The sequence below is a fragment of the Podarcis tiliguerta genome, assembly GCF_965153285.1.
Source record: "Podarcis tiliguerta genome assembly, chromosome: 2".
Lineage (NCBI taxonomy): Eukaryota > Metazoa > Chordata > Lepidosauria > Squamata > Lacertidae > Podarcis > Podarcis tiliguerta.
In genome coordinates this window covers 67145031-67165232 of record NC_139535.1, presented here as the reverse complement: position 1 = coordinate 67165232, position 20202 = coordinate 67145031, and the positions used below count along the sequence as shown (strand labels likewise).

Below are 20202 nucleotides of genomic sequence, written 5' to 3'. Positions count from 1 at the left end.
TTCTTGGTTAGCAATCCCTAGCATTCCCATTCATTTGGATACTGTAGATACCTATCTACAGTATCCAAGGTACCTGAGGGAAATACATGAGCACTAATTGGTCCTCACGTGTATGGCAGACGCAGTCTTGATTAAAATGTCTGGTAGTAGGCATAAACGTGGAAATCACTTGGGAAAAGAATAAACAAGTAGAAGTGTTTATAGTTCAAAAGCCTAATGTCAGATGAATCCTAATTCATCTTAATTGTAGCCACAGTGGGGTTCAGATGATGTCCCAAATGAGGAATGTGTGATCCTGCCCTTCACTTCCCTTGCTCCTAGTATCCATGCTGTTCTGCCATCCACCTAGTCAGCATGTGTGAGAAGGGGCTCTATGTGTATATCAACATATGCACAAAAGTCCCCATTAGAAAGAAGAACCTGATTGATCCAGGATCTCCATTTGCATGGGGGACCTCTGTGATTGTATGTAATTGGGTGCATAGGGTCCCGCCTAGTCCTTAGGTACACCAAATGTGTTGCTGGTTGGGCGTGTGGCCACTAGGAAGGCTGTAGTGGAGGGGGGGAGGCTAACCCAGGCATGGGCAAACTCTGGCCCTCCAGCTGTTTGGGACTACAATTCCCATCATCCCTGACCACTGGTCCTGTTAGCTAGGGATGATGGGAATTGTAGTCCCAAACATCTGGGGGGCCGGAGTTTGCCTATGCCTGGGCTACCCTGTGTAACCCTACAAGCCTCTTGTGCATTATTTGAATCCCAGCCTCCATATTAAAATGGCTAACTAGTACTCTAAAGATCACCATATGTATTCAGTAATGCCTTTATAATCCCAGCCAACAAACTCATGCCAAACTCTGACCTCTTTTCTTTTTTTCTGTGACACCCCCCTCCCCAAGTATGATGATGCAACAAACATTGCTGTTGCAAAAAGTTATTTTTTAAATCAACTTGAAAATACCTTTTAAAAATCATTGGATAAGGTTTCATATTTTCACTTCTGATTGCTTGGACTACACTGGGATTGGGTATTATATATCCAATTGCATTTATAACCATCTTCTCTGTTTTCCAACTATGATTAGTTGCAGTGTCCAATGTTAGCAAGATACATATATTTTACATCTCTTTATGGCAAATCTGCTTGCAGTTCTCAGTGTCTGCTATTGCATTGTTGGATATATTTTAATTGGTTTTAGATTGGGGGGGGGAAGCAGCATAACTGAATGATAATTGACTATAAATGAGAACACCATGAATGGGAGAAGAAAATGAACAGCAGCAGCATTTTTTTTAAAAAATCCTTTTTTGCAGGCATTTGGATGACAGATGTAAATTAAGTGCCTGATTTATATAAAAGCTAAAAGTTTTCTGCACAAAAATAGGCTACTGGAAAGGGTACGTTTCAAGACATAGCTATTGTTTTCATGAAGAACCCAATTACTTCGAGTAATGGTAAATTTTTAATGAAGGGGAAGAAATTATTTCTGGAAATGTTTCTCTCTGCACTGGGAACAACACTGCTTATTTTCTTGCCTGCTGAAATAGCAGTTCATCTTGCACACTTAATGATAGCTGCTGCTTAAAAATAAAAACAGATAAAGCTTTCTTTCCTGATTACATAGAAGATATTTGCATATTTGCCCATGTGTTTTCTAGCTTTCAAATCTGCCCCACCTCTTTTATTTAATGTCCTCCTTAGGACTGAAGAGGAGAAACATTCCTTGCCCATATCAATTTTAGGTGCTTGCTGTGAGACAGAGAAATATACCTGACAGTGCAGAATTCCATCATGTTTGGGCTCAGAAAGGTGTTGGGTTAGCCTTCCTGAATTATATTTCCCCGTAAAGAAACAATGTATGTTTCTCTCCTATCTCTTTGCATTCTAAATACTACTTTCAGAGACAATATGCTCTCACATCCTCCCCTCAATCCTTAATTCTAACCTCTTACCTCTTTCCTTTGATGTTAAGGGTGATGTCTTCCGTGGAGGCCTGCAGCTATTGGAGGGCATGTAGGGATATTGCCACCCCATTTGCATTTCGAAGCAACATAAATGAAAATATTGACCAGATATTTCAACTTACCTTCTTAGTCCGATTATTTTTAAAGGTGAGTGGATTTTTCTTTACCTGTCTGAATATTTAAATTTCCTGACTTGATAATATGTGTCATACTGAACAATTATATAAATAACATTTTCATTTTTTAAAAAAAGCTTAAAAAAGGACTTTTTGACTGAGATTGCATTTTCAACAAAGTACATAAACGCCTAAAGTTCTCCAGTGTGCCCATCCATGTGAAAATGTCTAAGCTACAGGCCTGACTTCATGCCACACGGCACACACTACAGGCAATGTTATGTTGGACCAATAGAATGAATACTGATGGAACTTAAGAAGTCATCAGCCTTTCAACGCAAAAGTGTTGTTGTACAGAATCACCAAGGAATGTGGCTTATACAATCTCAGTTTTGAGAAATCATTCCTTTTCCTAGTATATGTTCCATAACTCAAGCTGTCACGTCCGACTTCCACACAAATTCCCAGCGTAACCAATTCCTATTAGCAGAGCATACCTTATATTATAAACCTTGCAAGTAGGCCAGTGTTGCACCATGAAGCTTATACAGTTTTTCCCTCAGTGTAAAAATATACAATGCTACTGCATATATATATTTTTTGCAGTTAAAGGTCCAATCAGTCCATTGTTTTATGGCAGTTCTGTTCCTTTTGACTTTTCATACATCTCCAACCCAAACCACTGTGTTGCCTCTCTTGATGCCTGAAACCTCGCAGCGTAATGTGTTTTGTCTCCCATTAATTATAAATAGTGACTCCTTTGCTGGTGTTATAAGGTATTGTCCAAATAATCCACTGTCTTGGATAATTCTGTTGTAGTTACTCCAGGGCCAGTCTTTGGATTTGATAGGGTCCTTTAAATTCTTCAATACGTCCATTTTCCCTGTTGACAACTCTACAAAAAGCACATCTGTTTGCAAATGTGAAGTAGCGTATATATAATACTGATTGCCTTCGGTGAAAGAGGACTGAAATGTCAGATCGGATATGTGCATGGTGGTTTGTAAGTCATAAATCAACTTGATTTCCCCTTGGATTGTTATTGCCTGGACTCTGATCCTCCCGCTCTGTTCATCTGCGCTGACCAAATAGCGTCCATCAGGGGAGATGTAGGGAGTACCTGATATGTCGCTGTTGGGGCCAATAACAGAATCTGTAACACTGTCAATTATAAGCTGTGGAGTTATTGGTACTGACATGTTTGTTTTGCACTGGACGAAGAAGTAGCCACCCAGATGTGTATAGGCCATGGCTAGGGGCAAACAGCTGTAGTTCTTGAAGCTGATCGTCTTGATGTGAGCCACAGTTTCCAGATCAATTTTGTGAACGACAGACTTAGACTTGTTAAAGATGAAACCAAATCTGAAATGGGGAAATAAAAGACAAACAATATATATAACCAAACAGATGCCACAAGATGTTATGAGAATAACAATTCTTTGTGTCACTTGGCCCAAGAGCAGAAATGTTGTCTTGTTAAGTCTTACGCAATCCTAGGAGGTAGGCCACTATTACACTGTCATCAATATGTATGTATTTATTTGAAATGTTTATTATTTAATAAACAATAACAGAACAAAATGGAGAATGGACACACCTAATAAATAAAGGAGTTGAGTATTAGAAGTGACCTTATGAAATTAATGTTCTGGAAATGAAAAGGTTTTCAGCGCTCACCAAAATTTCCGAGGCTAGCTGTAACACTTACTGTTTGGGTAGGTTGTTTCAGTATCTGTGGAATGCTTTGTGCACTTAGGCCAAATAAAATTAAATATTGAGTAAGTCCGTTAGACAGAGACACATTTTGTTGCTTAAGGTCACAAAGCAAGTTCATGGCTAAGCTGAGATTTTAACCAGGGGTTTCCCAGCTTATCATATGACTCATGTTAACTACTATACTATAGCACATAGGTAGACAATATTAAAGACAAGGAGACATATTAAAACTAAAATCCCATGCTAACAGCTGCTGTACCCTAGAAAGAGAGGGTTGGATCCAGGAAAGAGGATCCAATTCTGACACATTGGGGTTTTCTGGATTTCTCTTCCCTGCAGATACCTGCTTCTCCCAAAAGCTGATCCTGTTTGAAGAAGAATCATACGATGGAGCAGAATGAAATGAACAGGGTGGAGCAAAAAGAGACAAGATGAAAGAGTCTTAGGCTGCTGTAGAAGGAAGTGGGAGAGGAGCCTTGGAGAGCAGTGGGAAGACAGGGACCTTCAACTGCTTCATTGGGACAAGACTTACTGGTAAGAGTTGTGATCACCAGGCCTGTGCTGTTTTGGTTTCTTTGAATAAATAGTTAACTTCACTGACACTGGCTGTTTTATTGCTGGCCTGCCCCTGACAAGGGGGTTACAATCTAAATATATTACATTAACACCAACCTAAGTCCTCAAGAATATATAGCATAGAATAGTGATATTTCAAGCCATGAAGGAGATGAGAAAGTCATGGAAACAAAACGTTAATGTCCTATAGACATAAAGTGGTACCTTGTTTTGATTCCAGGATCCGTTCCGGAGCCCCGGATGTTCGATGAAAGGGACGCACGCTCGACAAAGCACCACTCTGTGCATGCGCTGTTTTGCACTTCTACGCATGCGTGAACCGCGATTTAGCGCTTCTGCATGAGCACGAGCAGAAAACCTGGAAGTAACCCATTCTGGTACTTCCGGGTTTGCTGCAGACGTTCCACTAAATGGATGCTAAATGGGGCGGACTCACAACGAGATACTACTGTACTTGATATGATATAGTGGGGGGTTTTTTGCATAGGTTATAGAATTCTCTTGCACCCATTGAAAGTAGTGTGTTAAGACTTCCCTATCATGCCTTATAGGAAAGTAGTTAAAAAGAGAGTAAGGTTGGAAAGGAGAGGAAGAAAATATTAAGCCATGTTTGCCCTTGAGTAATTCTCAAAGGGAAAACAATAGAAAATCTGCTCCATTTCACCTGTGCTCCACACACATGTGGCTTATCTGCCTAAAAGACTAGCACATAATGTTTCTTGAGGTCATGCTTTGGAACAATTGTTACACAATCAAATTGCCAGCATTCCACTGTGTGAAAATCATACTTCAGACCTGTGTTTTCACCTATAAAACACAGCTGTCTCCATATAATAGGCTTATATCCCCCTACCTTATTTTTTTTAGCTGAAAGCATCACTGAAGTGTCCAGCCATGGCAATTTACTCCTGAAGAGTAAGCCTGCATAGTGTATGATCACACATGAACACTCCTGGGATTTAGTGTTTCATTCAGTTGCTATACTTACATCCATCAGAAAGATGCTGTGTGGGATGGATGAAATACTGGCAGAGAAAATGAAATGGATAGGCGATTGCAGAGTAATAAGGTGACACCTGCAGCTTTTTTTGAATTAAGCCACTTGAAGACTTTAAACAAAACCTTTCAAAAACATTAGATGCTGTACACATTTAACTTGGGAACAGTCCTATTGAACTGATTGGAACTTACTTCTGAGTAGACATATACAGGATTGCACAGCAAATATAGTAAAGCAAACCAGTAGCATGGTATACTTAAAGGTAAAGGGAAAGGACCTCTGACAGCCAAGTCCAGTCGCGAATGACTCTGGCGCTCATTTCACTTTACAGGCCGAGGGAGCCGGCGTTTGTCCACAGACAGTTTTTCTGGGTCATGTGGCCAGCATGGCTAAGCCACCTCCGGCGCAATGGAACACTTAAACCAGAGCAGCGCATGGAAATGCCGTTTACCTTCCCGCCAAAGCAGTACCTATTTATCTACTTGCACTTTGACATACTTTCAAATTGCTAGGTTGGCAGGAGCTGGGACAGAGCAATGGGAGCTCACCCTGTCGTAGGGATTCGAACCGCCGACCTTCTGATCAGCAAGCCCAAGAGGCTCAGTGGTTTAGACCACAGCGCCACCCGCGTCCCTATAGCATGGTATACTTACTAATACCCATTTGTGTGTATGAGGACCACTGGTATAATACAAAGGTAAATACATGTGCTATTTAATTAAATAACAGTTAAATGTTTCAAATAAAACATCAAATAAAGAAAGAAATGCTTTTCTGCCCCGAAACACATAACAATGAATTGCACTGGGCTAACATGATGATGCTCGACAAACCACAGGCATTCCTGGCATCTGGACACTGCACAACCAACAGGATGCATAAAAGCTGCAGAGTCACAAAGCTATGTCAGCAGAACATTTGCAAAGGCTCTCAGCTAGGCAGAGAAAAGAGTTGCTACTGAAATCTTGCAAAACCCAGAACTTTGTTTATTGAAAACTTTTCCATACTCCTATTCAATTCAAAATTTGTGGTTTACAGGAAGTAATGAAAATCTAGCAAAAACACAGAAAGGCTTTGCTAAATACAGTTACAGCAGGGAGAACGGAATATATCCAAAGTTAAAAGCACAGGGGAAAATAAAAAGGGCATTTTTGCCCGGCACCTAATAATCATGCTGGCCATTATTACCCCCATTGCTTCTTTGTGTACTTCCCATCTTTCTTATTTCATGTGCTGTTTCTTGTCTCTTAGCTAACATGGAGCCATTTGGAGCAGGTCTTCATGGTTTTTATTTTCTAGTGTGGTGGAGCTTTCAGCGATTGCCATGAAAGCAAAGCAAGTAATTATCACGATTGATAATAATTTCATCAGATTAAAAGTACAAACTACTGGGGCCCAGAGGACTCTTACCTGATGTGATTGATAATGAGGTTTGTATGTGGAATAAAATAATCATCCATCCCGTTCAAATGGGTGCGAATGATATGCTGGTTGTCTCCTGTACTTGCTTCTGGTATTACCTACAAGGAATAACCAAAATGCTGAGCAGAAATAGAACAATAGATGAGGCACTGAAATATAAACTCTAGACTACCTAAATCAGGGGTGGGTAACATGTGGCCCTCCAGAAGCTGTTGAACTACAATGCCCATCATCACAGACCATTGGGCTATGCTGGCTGGGGCTGGTGGGAGTTGGAGTCCAAAATATCTGGAGGGTCATAGCTTATTAACCTCTGACCTATATTCATATGACCCCACCCCCATGTATCCAGCAGCATCCCATAGGGCAAAATGCTGGGTTTCCTGGTTCCTGGAAATAAAGGATGAAATGGCATTTGCGTGTATTATGTGACATTTGCAAGGTAAGAGAACAGTTCTCCATCTGCTTTCAAGCTGTTTATAGCAGAAGACAATGCAATCATGCAGGCATGGGAAGAATGTCCCAGCTCTAACGCTTCCATAATTTTTCTGCACAGCCTGCTATAAACATTGTTTTCAGGTTCACATATATTAATCTCACTTAAATGCACCATGCTAATTCACTGGCTTGAATGACCGACAGCAAAGTCACAGCAGTTAATTATCTCTTTGAAAAGATATCTACAGTGCCAGGGAGTGGGGGAATATATGGAAAGGGGTAGAGTGAGTATTTCCTTTTTTTGAAAAGGTTATTTCTGAGAAGAATGTAAGCTCTTTGCTATAATGAAAAGCTCACTTTGTTATTTCTCCTGTGACTCCAGCAAAATATGGAGATGAGACTTAAAAAAAATCAAAATCAAACCTTAGAATGCTTATATGATGCCTAAGTTCAGTTCATTAGGTGTGTTGACTGTATCTCTGTGTTAACAGGACATCTTCAGAATATACAGCTAAGTAGTTCATTACAGAAAGTGCCAGAGCCTTAAAAGATCTGCTGCAATATTTTTGTAAGGCTCTTTTGAGAAACCTGTCATTTCTTGATGAAAGTGCTCTGATGTAATCATGTAGAGTATGGTACATTAGGTTTCCACCATGCCTCTAGTGCTTCTGCGATAGTGAGGCTTCTTCATTAATATGTGTTTGAAATAACTCGTCAGGTGTTAGGGGTTTCCAATTGAGGACTTTCCCAACAACCTGTTCCTAGCGACCTGTTCATTGTGTCATCATGGCAGCTTGCAGATGAGCAATCTGCTGACCTTTGGCACCATCACCGAAGCTAATGCTTCTGCAAGGATCAAAAGTGACAAAAGTGGCCAATAGGACTCCACCTGACCCTATGAAGTTTCTGACTCAGACTGAGCAACTTGTCAGTTACAAACTGAACCACTCTCTAAAGTCCCCATTTGTACAGCGACCATTTTAAAGGTCTGCCTGCTTTCATGCTGGGGTGTGGTAGCTGTTTGCCACCAGTCCTAACATAGCACTCTATCTATCTATATGCCCAACTGATTTGTACAATACTGCACATCTTCTGTCTGTTGCCTATTGGCAGCAACTACTACATGCAGAAACGGTGTTTCCGTGCGCTGCTCTGGTTCACCAGAAGCAGCTTAGTCATGCTGGCCACATGACCCGGAAGCTGTATGCCGACTCCCTCGGTCAGTAAAGCGAGATGAGCCCTGCAACCTCAAAGTCATCCGTGACTGGACCTGATGTTTAGCAGAGAAACCCTTGGCCTAGCATCCATTAATAGGCGCAAGGGTGTTTTGGATATAAGTTCCTAGTCTCACATTCCCCCAAAATAATTGGTGCTGAATCTATGGCAGAATGCATCATCAAAGACCCACACTTCATTGTGGGTGTTCATTGTGGATCATTAACAGCTATACCACCATCTTTTATCTAATCTGTTGCATCAGTTACCATAACTCTGCCATCTATCAAATAATTTCCCCCTACAAATGTTTACTCTGTTTATGGCCTACATTGCACTAATGATCTTTGGAATTCTAATTAAACATGTAATTTAATTATCATAGCCCTACTGAAGCATAAATAACAGTGCTGGAAGGTAAGCTAGTTCAATCCTTTATCCTAAGGCAGGAATTTCTGTTCCCGAAACCATTGTCATTTTTGTATATGTTGTTCAATCTTATTCAAATTACTATGACCATGGAGGAGAGACCTGGAATGAGAAAAGTGTTCATACCAGAAGTCCCCATGAGGCAAGGAATAAGCATAGCAATATAGCAATGCATTCAAGTTCATGAAGCTTGCTCCATTTCTACCATAAGACACTTTTACTCTTCTTAAACCAATTTAACAACCGTGAGTTCTTTAGAATATAGGTATTTAATTAATTGGTGTGTTGTAATTCACAACTGAGTTGGGATGGTAGCTATGGCACTACAAATGTGGTTTGGAATAGAAAAAAGGTAGAAGAGAAGCATGGAAAGAGGAGAGAAAATGAAAGAGAAGGAGAAGGAGAAGGAGAAGGAGAAGGAGAAGGAGAAGGAGAAGGAGAAGGAGAGAACCACTAGATAGGTATTAATTATACATGTAATAATAATAATAATAATAATAATAATAATAATTTTTAAATGAGTTACATGTTTCAGGTCAGATCAGGGATCTGGAAACGGTGAGGAACACTGCTTGAGATGAAACATAATGAAATTAAAATGGTCCTCAGTTCTCACACTGGCAGATGAAGAATTATTTAGTTTACACTGGGGAGAGGAAACCTGTGGCTAACCAAATAGGAGCAGCTGGTGAGAAGGGGTGGCATTGCTGCTGTGCACCAGGATGATGAGGGGGTGGGGCAGGATAGCAGAGACCTTGGGGCAATGTGGTCATACCAGCAAAAGTACCTGATTGGCTCTGCTGGTACACCCAAACCTCACTGCTACCCCACCCCTGCCCGCTCACTGTCCAACCAACGTTTCAGCCAACAGGCCAGTTATGTAGTGCTACTCCTTTCCACTGGCTGGACATAACTATGGAAGTTTTTGGACTCCTCTTCTCCTTGACCATGGGCCATGCTGGCTGGGGTTAATGGGGCTTGGAGTTCAACAATATCTAGAAAGCCACACGTCCCCCATTTCTGGTTTATAAATTTTCCCATCAGCTCTGTTCTTAAGCTACAAAAAAGTCTACACAGTTTATTCAAAAGCTGTCTTTGTGCAGGTCTTTGCACTTCCAGCGTGTTTGAAACAGTGTTTGAAACAAAAGAAACGGTGATAAGGATGAGGGAGGGAGACAGAGTTGAGGCTCACATTTATATAAGATTTCCTAAATTTCTGCTGATAAGAATAATGGCTCTAAAAGAAGATTGTGATTAACTATTGCGCTTGTAAGAGGCTTACCTGCAAAACCGGATGAGACTTCTTCATATCGCCCCAGCTAAGTACCCAAATTTGGTCATGTGACTTATCATAATGTAATTTTACAGGTAGAGGGTCAGTGTCCAAGATCTTCAAAGTAACAAAAAAAACAGTTTTATTAGCTCTTCCTTATGAAAAAGAATGTAAGTTATACATTTGATTAGGGTCTGTAAGCTATTAAGAAAGCCTTTGTGCACATTTTGCATTTCATGTCCAAGTCAGACACCAAACCACTGCATGTCACTGTACGCACCCAGTTTAATACGCTGGCATACTGAGACCTGCTTTGTAAGTTGTTGCCAGCAAAGCAGCTGCTGCCCTACCATAGCTGCTTCCATACCACTCCTGTCATCTATACACAATTTACACCCAGATGTGTAGCATAGATGGCGTGGCACACCAGTATGGTACCTGTGTCTTTTGTTTCTCTGCAGTTTGAACCACATAGCTCTGGTGCTTACTAAAATGGAGACTGGTGAGATGGTAGGGAGTCTGGCACTGAGCAGGGACACTGGCGGGGAACTAAATGATCTCCACCCACAAAGTGCCAACTTCCCCAGCGCCTCACCCAGCAGCACAGCTAGCTGCTCGGGTGCCTGGTGCAGCACATGTGTCCTGCAGCTGGGGGCAGGGTGAGCTGCCCATGGGGGCAGGGCGTGTGTATACAGCCTTTCCTCAGCCTCTCCCTTTGCTGTAGGGCAGCTGAGGGAGTGGCAGTGGGCAGAAGCAAGCTTCATGCTGCTTTTTCAGGCAGAGCCAAGCCTGCAGGTACTCAAGCCACCACGCCACTCCCAGGAGAGAAGCGTGACTCGGGTATGTTGCAGGCCCTGTGGTAAGTGCCGGCCCCTGCAGTGTGGCGCCCAGTGCCAGCTGCTTTTCGTTGCATTTGTTGACTGAACTATAAAGTTTCGTCAGCCCAATTATTATTTTTTTAACTCAGATTTTTGTCATTTTGTCACCCCCCTTCAGTGATGACACCAGGGGTAGCCTGCACCCACCTTCCTCCACCACTGGCCTCACCCTCTGTCTCCCAGTAAGAAGCAGCCACATCGCTGCCAGGAGATGAGCTGCATTGTGCCACCCCTCCCCTGCCAACCACTCCTTGATTGGTTGGTTGGCTTTGCTTAAGTGCCGCTTTTCCACAATGAGGTGCGCCCAAAGTGGCTTACAGCAAATGTTCAAAACAGAGAACACAGGAAATATAAAATACAGAACATGTTAGTAAATTCAAAGTAGCAAAAACCAACAATTTGGCAAACCGATTCAATATTACAAAAACCAACAATGATCTAGATTTAAGAACAAGAACAAGCAAAAATGAACATTAACTGACTATGCATTTTCTGGTACTGGTCTTGCTACACTCCAAGGAGCTTGGCATAAATGCAGGGGGTTTTTTGGGCGGGGGGTAGATGACAATCAGCTCCCAGCAGCTGCATGTGGAGGAGCGGAGACCCGAACCCGGTTCACCAGATTACGAATCTATCATTCTTAACCACTACACCACACTGGCTTTCTACCACTACACCCACCAAGGGCTTATGCAGGTCTTCTGAACAGCACTCAGTGAATCCCTTCATCTACATATGCTTCCATTCCATGTGGCCATGTTGTGGGAGCCTTTTGAATAAGAAAGAGGTGTTGTGGACATGACAAGGGCCTAACATGCCAGCCATAAACTGACTTTAGTATCTGGGTTGCATATTTATTTGAAAGTGTCACAGAGTTCAGTGCATAGAATTATAACATTACAGAAACTGCAATCCTGTGTTTGCTTTCTCAAAAGTAAGTTTCCACTGTGTTCAGTGGGACCTTACTTTCAGGTACATGTGTAGAGGATTACAGCCTCAGAATATGACAATACTTTACATATATAGTTATCAGCATTACATATTGTCAGGGGTTCAGGAGCAGAGTCACAGGAGAGGGAAGAAACGGAGAGCGAGGGGGAGGAGTCGGAAGGAAATGTCAGCGGCGACAGTAGTCCAAGGTCTCTGAGTCTCTCCAGTGACTCGGAGGATTCACAGAAAGGGGCCCCCATGGTCAGGGCAAGGGGAGTGCCCAGGGGGACACCTCGGGAAGAAGGGGCCAGAGGGGACTCAGAGAGTAGCAGCTGGAAATCCGGACCAGCGTCCCCCCCAGAGTGCAGTAGGGGGGAGGAGTCCAAGGCATCGGGATCAGGGAGCGCGCAGGCAGAGGGAGAACGTGAGGCAGGAGTGGCCACACCCTCGTCAGGGAGCGAGGAAACGGTCATCCGGAAAGTAAAACGCGCGTGCGCGCCAAGTTCAAATGTACAGGAGGGCGGCAAGGTGGGCAGCCCGGGTAGGGAGCCAGGTCCTAAAGCCCGCCGAAGAGAGGGGGAGGAGTCAGAGGGGTCAAGCTCTGCGTTGGAAGAGTCCAGGAGGAATGAGACCCCGGGGGGTAGTAAGACCCAGAGGAAGAGAGAGAGAAGGAAGAGGTGGAGTAAGATTAGAGTCTTAAACTGGTGCACAGGGGGTGGAGATCCAGACAGAGCTTCGCCGGTCTAAAGTCCAGACGTAGGGCTGGGACGCTGAGACTTGTAAATGGAGACTATTCTTCAATAAAGACTTTGATACTGTACTATCGGCTAGCGTTGGTCCTTGGTGAGCTGGGACCCGGAGCCAGCCCTGACAGTAAGCTCTGTCTCATTTTTAAAGTTTTGGCACCAAGAACCTCGCCACGTGAGTCGGCGCAGCGAGGACAGAGGAGGGGTGCTTACAGAGCTCACAAAACTCAGGCAAGATGACGACGGAAGAGCAGATAAAAGCCCTGCAAGAAGCGGTGACACAACTCAGCACGGAGGTAATTGCATCCAGGAAGAGAGAGGAGGAGATGGTTACCTCCTGCCGGGATCTCCAGGCCAGGTTGGACGTGCTTTCCAAACAGGGGCAAACGGGATCCAAGGCAGAAGGCATAGGCTTGGGGAGAAGGGGAGGAAGCCTTGTATCGCATTTCGACGGGAGTTTGCAGCAGTACCCCAACTTCAGAGCAGACCTGCTGTTTGCGCTGGATTTACTTGACAAAGACTTTAGAGATGAGAGAGAGAGAGTGGGGTTTATCTTGTCCCATTTGCATGGGGAAGCCAAAACGTGGCTGCGGAATCTATGGAGGGACAATGATCCAGCGCTCCAAGATGCGAAGGCTTTTATTAAAGCAATGGACTCATGCTTTTTATCAAAGGTAGACGTCGATCTTGCCAGGAGGGACATACATGGACTTAAACAAGGCAAAGCCAGCGTGCGGCAGTACCATACTCGATTTTTCGGACTGGTTCATGCCCTGGGGTGGGAAAAAGATTCTGCGCCAGTCAGAGACCTCTTTTGGGAGGGGTTGAATGCAGATGTAAAAGCGGAGATTGGAAGAGGGGAGAGACCAAGGAGCACCCAGCAGGTAGTCCAGAGGGCTCTGGAGATCGGGGTGCATCTGGAAGAACGTCCTTGGAACAGGGAAGAAGGGCGTTGGGGAAGGGCACCAGCCAGAGCACCTCCCTTCTTTCCCAGAGAAGCAGCGCGTGCGCACTCCACACCCTCGCAGGGAGGGGGAGAAGAGCCGATGGAAATCGGAGGTGCCAGGGCTCAGTCAGCTAACAGAGCCCTAACGCCGGGAGCAGCCAAACCGAAGCCTCCTAGAGGGAACAGGAAGTGCTACATCTGCGACAGTGCTCAACACATGGCGAAAGAGTGTCCCCAGAGGCTCCACAAGCACACTGCAGCCTCCGCAACAGTCGCAGAAGCAGCTCAATTGAAAACGCAGCAACAGTTAAACGACGGAGTCTGGCTGGAGGAAGAGGGACTGGGGTCCAGCCAGACAAGTCAATGAAACAATCCCCAGCACTTTTGCAACCCACAGACCCCCTCCCACCCAAACCAGTGGTGCAGCTTACAGCGTCTCTCCAACTGCCCAATGGACGCACTCTGGAGGTGCCGATCACCATTGACTCCGGCAGCAACGCTGACTTTATAGGACTGGAATTCATTCAGCAGCACAATATACCACTGCTACCAGCCACGCTGCCCCTGAACGTTGTCACGGTGGATGGCAGAGACTTGTTAGGGGGGCAGGTGGTGCAACAAACGCAACCAATGGTGATGCGGATTGGAAATCACCGAGAAGTCATCAGCTTTAATGTCACACACCTGTCGGACACGCCTGTAGTCCTCGGCATGAGTTGGCTGCACAGGCACAGCCCAGCATTGGCGTGGTACCAGCGCCAACTGACCTTCGGCTCCTCCTATTGCGCGGAACATTGCATCCTTCCTAGCCCGGAAGAAGGAGGGGACGACCCGCAGCTACAATTAGGCACGCTGCAAGCAGTGCCGCGCAAGTACGCAGCGTTTTTGGAGGTTTTCTGCGAGAAGGAAGCGGACAAGCTGCCCCCCCACAGGCCCTATGACTGCAAGATTGACCTCCTGCCAGGAGCGACGCTGCCAGCCGGGAAACTGTATTCCATGTCTGAGGACGAGCTGCAGGAGCTCAAGGAGTTCATAGACCTCAACTTGAAGCGCGGTTTCATCCGGGAGTCGAAGGCAGCGGGGGGCAGTCCTGTATTCTTTGTGAAGAAGAGGGACACGCCCCAAAAAAGACTTGTGGTAGACTTCAGAATTTTAAATTCCAGAACCAAGCCCGCGGCCTTTCCCATGCCCAAGATAGATGACCTGCTGGCGACGGCGAGGAAAGGACGCGTTTTTACAAAGTTGGATCTGCGAGGGGCGTACAACCTGATTCGCATACGGGAAGGAGACGAGTGGAAGACTGCCATGTTCACGCCCCTGGGCACATATGAATACAGAGTTATGCCCTTCGGTTTACAAAATGGCGCCCACTGTTTTCAAGCTTTCATGCATCACGTCCTGGCGGGTCTCCTCTACAAGACATGCGTCTGCTTCTTGGACGATATCCTGATATTCTCAGAATCTGAGGAGACCCACGAAGGTGACGTCAAGGAAGTTCTGCAGAGACTGCAGGAGCATCGGCTGTATGCCAAGCTGGAGAAGTGCCAGTTTGACAGGACGGAGGTGGATTTCCTGGGCTACAAGCTGTCGGACAAGGGGCTTGCCATGGACAGCGCCAAGGTTCGCGCAGTGTTGGACTGGAAGAGCCCGCGCAATCGGAAGGAGGTCCAGCGGTTTGTGGGGTTCGCCAACTTTTACCGCAAGTTCATCAAGGGGTTCGCGATGCAGACGGCGGCCATTACTGACACGCTCAGCTCTAAGAAGAAGAAGTTCATCTGGACGGAGCAAGCGGAGCAGTCCTTTCAGAACCTTAAGCTTCTCTTCTCGTCCGAAGGGCAGCTACTGCATGTGAATCCCAGCAAACCGATGAGGGTTGAAACAGACGCCTCAGACAGAGCCGTGGGCGCCGTACTGTTACAGGAGGACCCGCATGGGGACTGGAGACCGTGTGCCTTCTACTCTAGGAAGCTCAGCAAGTCGGAGCAAAACTACACCATCTGGGACAGGGAGTTGCTGGCCATTCATGCAGCATTCAAGGCGTGGCGACACTTCCTCGTCGGGGCCAAGCACACCGTGCAGGTCCGCACGGATCATAAGAACCTGGAGTACTGGCGCACGGCAAGATTCCTAAACCAGCGGCACATCAGATGGGCGGAATTTTTCGCGGATTTCGACTTCAGGATAGAATACATCCCAGGCGACAACAACATCATGGCGGATGCACTGTCCAGGAAGCCGCAATACCTCGAAGAGGCGGCACCAGCAGCGGCCAAGCACATTTTTGCTCCGAAAGCGTGGGCGTGCGCTGCAGCAACCGTGGACTTGGAGGCGGTCCGTCGAGCACTGCAGAGGGACCCCTTTGCACAAGCCAAGATGGAGGAGGTGCACAAGGGCACGGTGAAGGACGACGAGTTCCAAGTACGAGACGGATTGCTCATCCGCAGAGGGGCCCTCTACGTACCGGGAGACGACCTCCGGGCGAAAGTACTGCAGCAGTTACACGACGCACCCACCGCCGGGCACTTTGGCAAGGAGAAGATGGCAGAACTCGTTGCCAGAGATTTTTGGTGGCCCAAGATGCGGGGGGAAGTCGCGGAGTACGTCTCGAGGTGCGACACCTGCCAAAGGGCCAAGTCAGTGCACAAACCTCCGGCGGGACTGCTCGAACCGCTGCAGACTCCGAGCGAACCGTGGGAGAGGGTGGCCCTGGACTTTGTCACGGATTTACCCAGCTCAAGGGGTAAAACGGCAGTGCTAGTGGTGGTGGACATGTTCACTAAAATGGCCCACTTCATTCCGTGCGCGAAGGTGGCCACGGCAGAACAGACCGCCAAACTGTTCATAGACCACGTCTTCAGAGTGCATGGACTGCCACGGTCTATCTTGTCCGACAGGGGGCGCCAGTTCATTTCGAGCTTCTGGCAGAAGCTGATGGGTTTCCTGAACGTCAAGATCAACCTAGCGTCGGCGAGACACCCGCAGACCAATGGACAAGCGGAACGCGTCAACGCCGTCATGCAGCAGTACCTGAGATGCTACGCAAATCAACAGCCGACGACATGGGTGGACTACCTGCCGCTCGCTGAGTTCGCTTACAACAACACGAAGCACGTGTCCACAGGGGTGACGCCGTTCTTCGCCAACAACGGGAGGCATCCCAGAACCTTCCCGGGATTAGAGAGACTGGGGGAGGGGGAGCCACAGGCAGCGGAAGTCTTGGCGGCGGAATTGCAGGAAGTCCACGAGCAGCTTAGGAGGCAGTTAGAGCTGGCAAAGCACGCATACAAACTGCAGGCTGACAAGCACAGGAGGGTTGGTGAAGACATACAGGTGGGAGACTGGGTGTGGTTAGCGGCCCACGCAGTGCCGACCAGATCCTTAGCTAAGAAGAAACTCGGACATAAGCAGCTAGGACCTTACCTAGTTGAGGCACAGATCAATCCGGTGGCCTTCCGGTTGACACTTCCGGAAGGATCCAGAATGCACCCAGTATTCCATAGGTCGGTGCTCACGCCCTACAAAGCACCTCACCGATTTCAGGCGCAGGGCACGGCACCAGACCAGTATAAGGAGATCCCCCCAAGGAGGGAGTCGCCAAGAAGGGAACCCATCAACCAGGTCACAGAGATTTTGGACTCGAGATGGGGGGAAGAGGGAGTAGAATATTTTCTCGCAAGGGAAGGTACCCCGGCCAGCGCCAACAGTTGGGTGCCGGACTATGCCCTGGACGAGCCTCTCCTCAAAGAGGAGTTTCATGCCTTGTTCCCACACAGGCCCATGCCAGCCGAGTATTTCGACGACTGGCTTTTCACACCCACGCTTTCTACCAGCACGTTCCAGGGATTCACCTCGGACGAAGAACCAGCATTAGACACACGTTCACCGGAGGGCTCGCCCTCGGGGTTTGCCTCAGACCGCTCGTTTTGGTGGGACAATCGAGGAGAGGAGAGGTGGCTGAGGGGCCCTTGGCAGGCAACGGACCCAGAGGGGAACGAGGGTGAGAGGGACATGGACGTGATGGGGGAGGACGTTGGGTTCGAGCATGGCGGCACGGAGATGGAAGCAGAGGAGAACGAGGTCGGCGAAGACATGGAGGACGAGCCGGATTTCTCTAACTGGATGCACGCCACGGGGGACGAACTGTATCCACCATTCACCCCCACAACGACGGAGCACCCAGCACCCCCGCCGGAGGAAGGGGAGGGGGGAAGGGGGGGCTTCGAGGGGGGGATGGATGTCAGGGGTTCAGGAGCAGAGTCACAGGAGAGGGAAGAAACGGAGAGCGAGGGGGAGGAGTCGGAAGGAAATGTCAGCGGCGACAGTAGTCCAAGGTCTCTGAGTCTCTCCAGTGACTCGGAGGATTCACAGAAAGGGGCCCCCATGGTCAGGGCAAGGGGAGTGCCCAGGGGGACACCTCGGGAAGAAGGGGCCAGAGGGGACTCAGAGAGTAGCAGCTGGAAATCCGGACCAGCGTCCCCCCCAGAGTGCAGTAGGGGGGAGGAGTCCAAGGCATCGGGATCAGGGAGCGCGCAGGCAGAGGGAGAACGTGAGGCAGGAGTGGCCACACCCTCGTCAGGGAGCGAGGAAACGGTCATCCGGAAAGTAAAACGCGCGCGCGCGCCAAGTTCAAATGTACAGGAGGGCGGCAAGGTGGGCAGCCCGGGTAGGGAGCCAGGTCCTAAAGCCCACCGAAGAGAGGGGGAGGAGTCAGAGGGGTCAAGCTCTGCGTCGGAAGAGTCCAGGAGGAATGAGACCCCGGGGGGTAGTAAGACCCAGAGGAAGAGAGAGAGAAGGAAGAGGTGGAGTAAGATTAGAGTCTTAAACTGGTGCACAGGGGGTGGAGATCCAGACAGAGCTTCGCCGGTCTAAAGTCCAGACGTAGGGCTGGGACGCTGAGACTTGTAAATGGAGACTATTCTTCAATAAAGACTTTGATACTGTACTATCGGCTAGCGTTGGTCCTTGGTGAGCTGGGACCCGGAGCCAGCCCTGACACATATTACAACCTATGTTGTTAACAGAGGACTTCAATTGACAGGTATTATAGTGTCAAAATGTTGTTGTCAAACTATTAGCGACATGATTAGTAACGATCCTCTTTCTAGTAGCCACCTCAGGATGTCGAGCATGGGGTATTGCCATACTCCTAACATACTGCTAACCCAGCTGCAGATTTGTATTTTTACAAATCTACTAACAAAGTCAATAGCTAGAACCTCCTTTGGGAAGAGACCAAATTTTTGGCAGTATGAAACCTTTTTGTCCCCCATCCAAAAGCATTCAGTTGCCCCTGGGAAGTTACCTGAATGACTTTCTGAGTCTGGATATCAAGGATCATTATTCTATTCCACTTTGGCTGTGTTACATAAATATATTTGTCTCTGACATTGACAGCGGAAGCCCAGAGGCAGGACTGAATGGCTTCACCTTCAACTCTAGGACAGATTTCTGCCTGAAATAAAATAATGAAAGCAGGTTTAATAAGTTTAGGTTCAGTGCTGTGATCCAGGCAGTCTGCTATATACGGCCACAGAGGAAAACGATAGAAGGTAAAACAATGAGACCTTGAAGGTATGGCTTGTGCTGAGAGTAATAGATCTAACCTGTGGTATTGAGCTAGTTCTCTGGCAAACCTTTTGGGGGACCTGTCTTTTGGTCATTTGATGGGGCTGAGACCAAATTGAAGAGACCTCTAAAGAGGGAGGTGGAGGTGGTAGTGCTTAAGTGGAATTTTCATTGGCTGAGATTTCTACTTTATTAAATGTGAGGGGGTCTCTCTTGCATTTCAACATTTATAAAGGCCATGTGTGTGCTTGCAGTGGTACCAGATTCTGTCTACACAGGATCCCGCATTGCAGGACTCCTTGGAATGCCCACACAATGTCATATAGTCACACACATGTTCCAGGAAACACTGTTGCAATGGAAGCCTGTGCACAGAGAGCCTCACATCACTGCAAGAGCACATGGAGCATTTTTTTAAAAAAAGGTTTTAAGTGCATTCTTCAGCTATTAAATTAGTAAAGTAAGAACAACTCCCTGCCCCACAAAACATCTTCAAATTTTTCACAGTAGAAATTTGTTCCCCAGTTTGCTGTGGGAAGAATGGACATGCAAAACTGAGGTGCAAAGCCAGCTCTATTTTAAGCCAGGCATAGGCAATCTCGGCCCTCCAGATGTTTTGAGACTAAAATTCCCACCATCCCTGACCACTGGTCCTGCTAGCTAGGGATAATGGGAGTTCCAAAACATCTGGGGGGCCGAGTTTGCCTACGCCTGTTTTAAGCCATCACAGACTGAAATTTATATTCAAACAATAATATAGCCATTGAATATTTGGGAGAGCCATATCTGAGTTATGGAACTTGTGGTTCACAATACAGGGCCCTAAGTTAGCTAAGGTAGAGTCTACCCTGAGGTAAACCATATGTTTCGGCAACAGGAGCTTCTTGATAAATTTCTCAACCTTCAGTTCAATAGAACTTGGGTGGCCAGGAAAATGTGCTCCTCACATTGTGGTTTATTCAGATGAAGGTCTGTGAAACTCCAGTTCT

At 46.7% G+C, this 20202-nt stretch overlaps 1 protein-coding gene across 3 annotated transcripts in view; it reads right to left on the bottom strand.

Annotated features, from left to right (window-relative positions):
• Positions 1-2560: 2560 nt before the first annotated feature.
• FSTL4 (follistatin like 4) overlaps positions 2561-20202 on the bottom strand; it is a 343973-nt gene continuing 326331 nt past the window's right edge. For all 3 annotated transcript variants that reach the window (XM_083428816.1, XM_083428817.1, XM_083428818.1), the window contains 4 exons: positions 18951-19100; positions 10158-10265; positions 6782-6891; positions 2561-3441 (listed from right to left, as the gene is read on the bottom strand). In XM_083428816.1, the coding sequence (XP_083284942.1) occupies positions 2739-3441; positions 6782-6891; positions 10158-10265; positions 18951-19100 (1071 nt within the window). In that variant the 3' untranslated portion in view covers positions 2561-2738. The remainder of the gene's footprint in view (positions 3442-6781; positions 6892-10157; positions 10266-18950; positions 19101-20202) is intronic.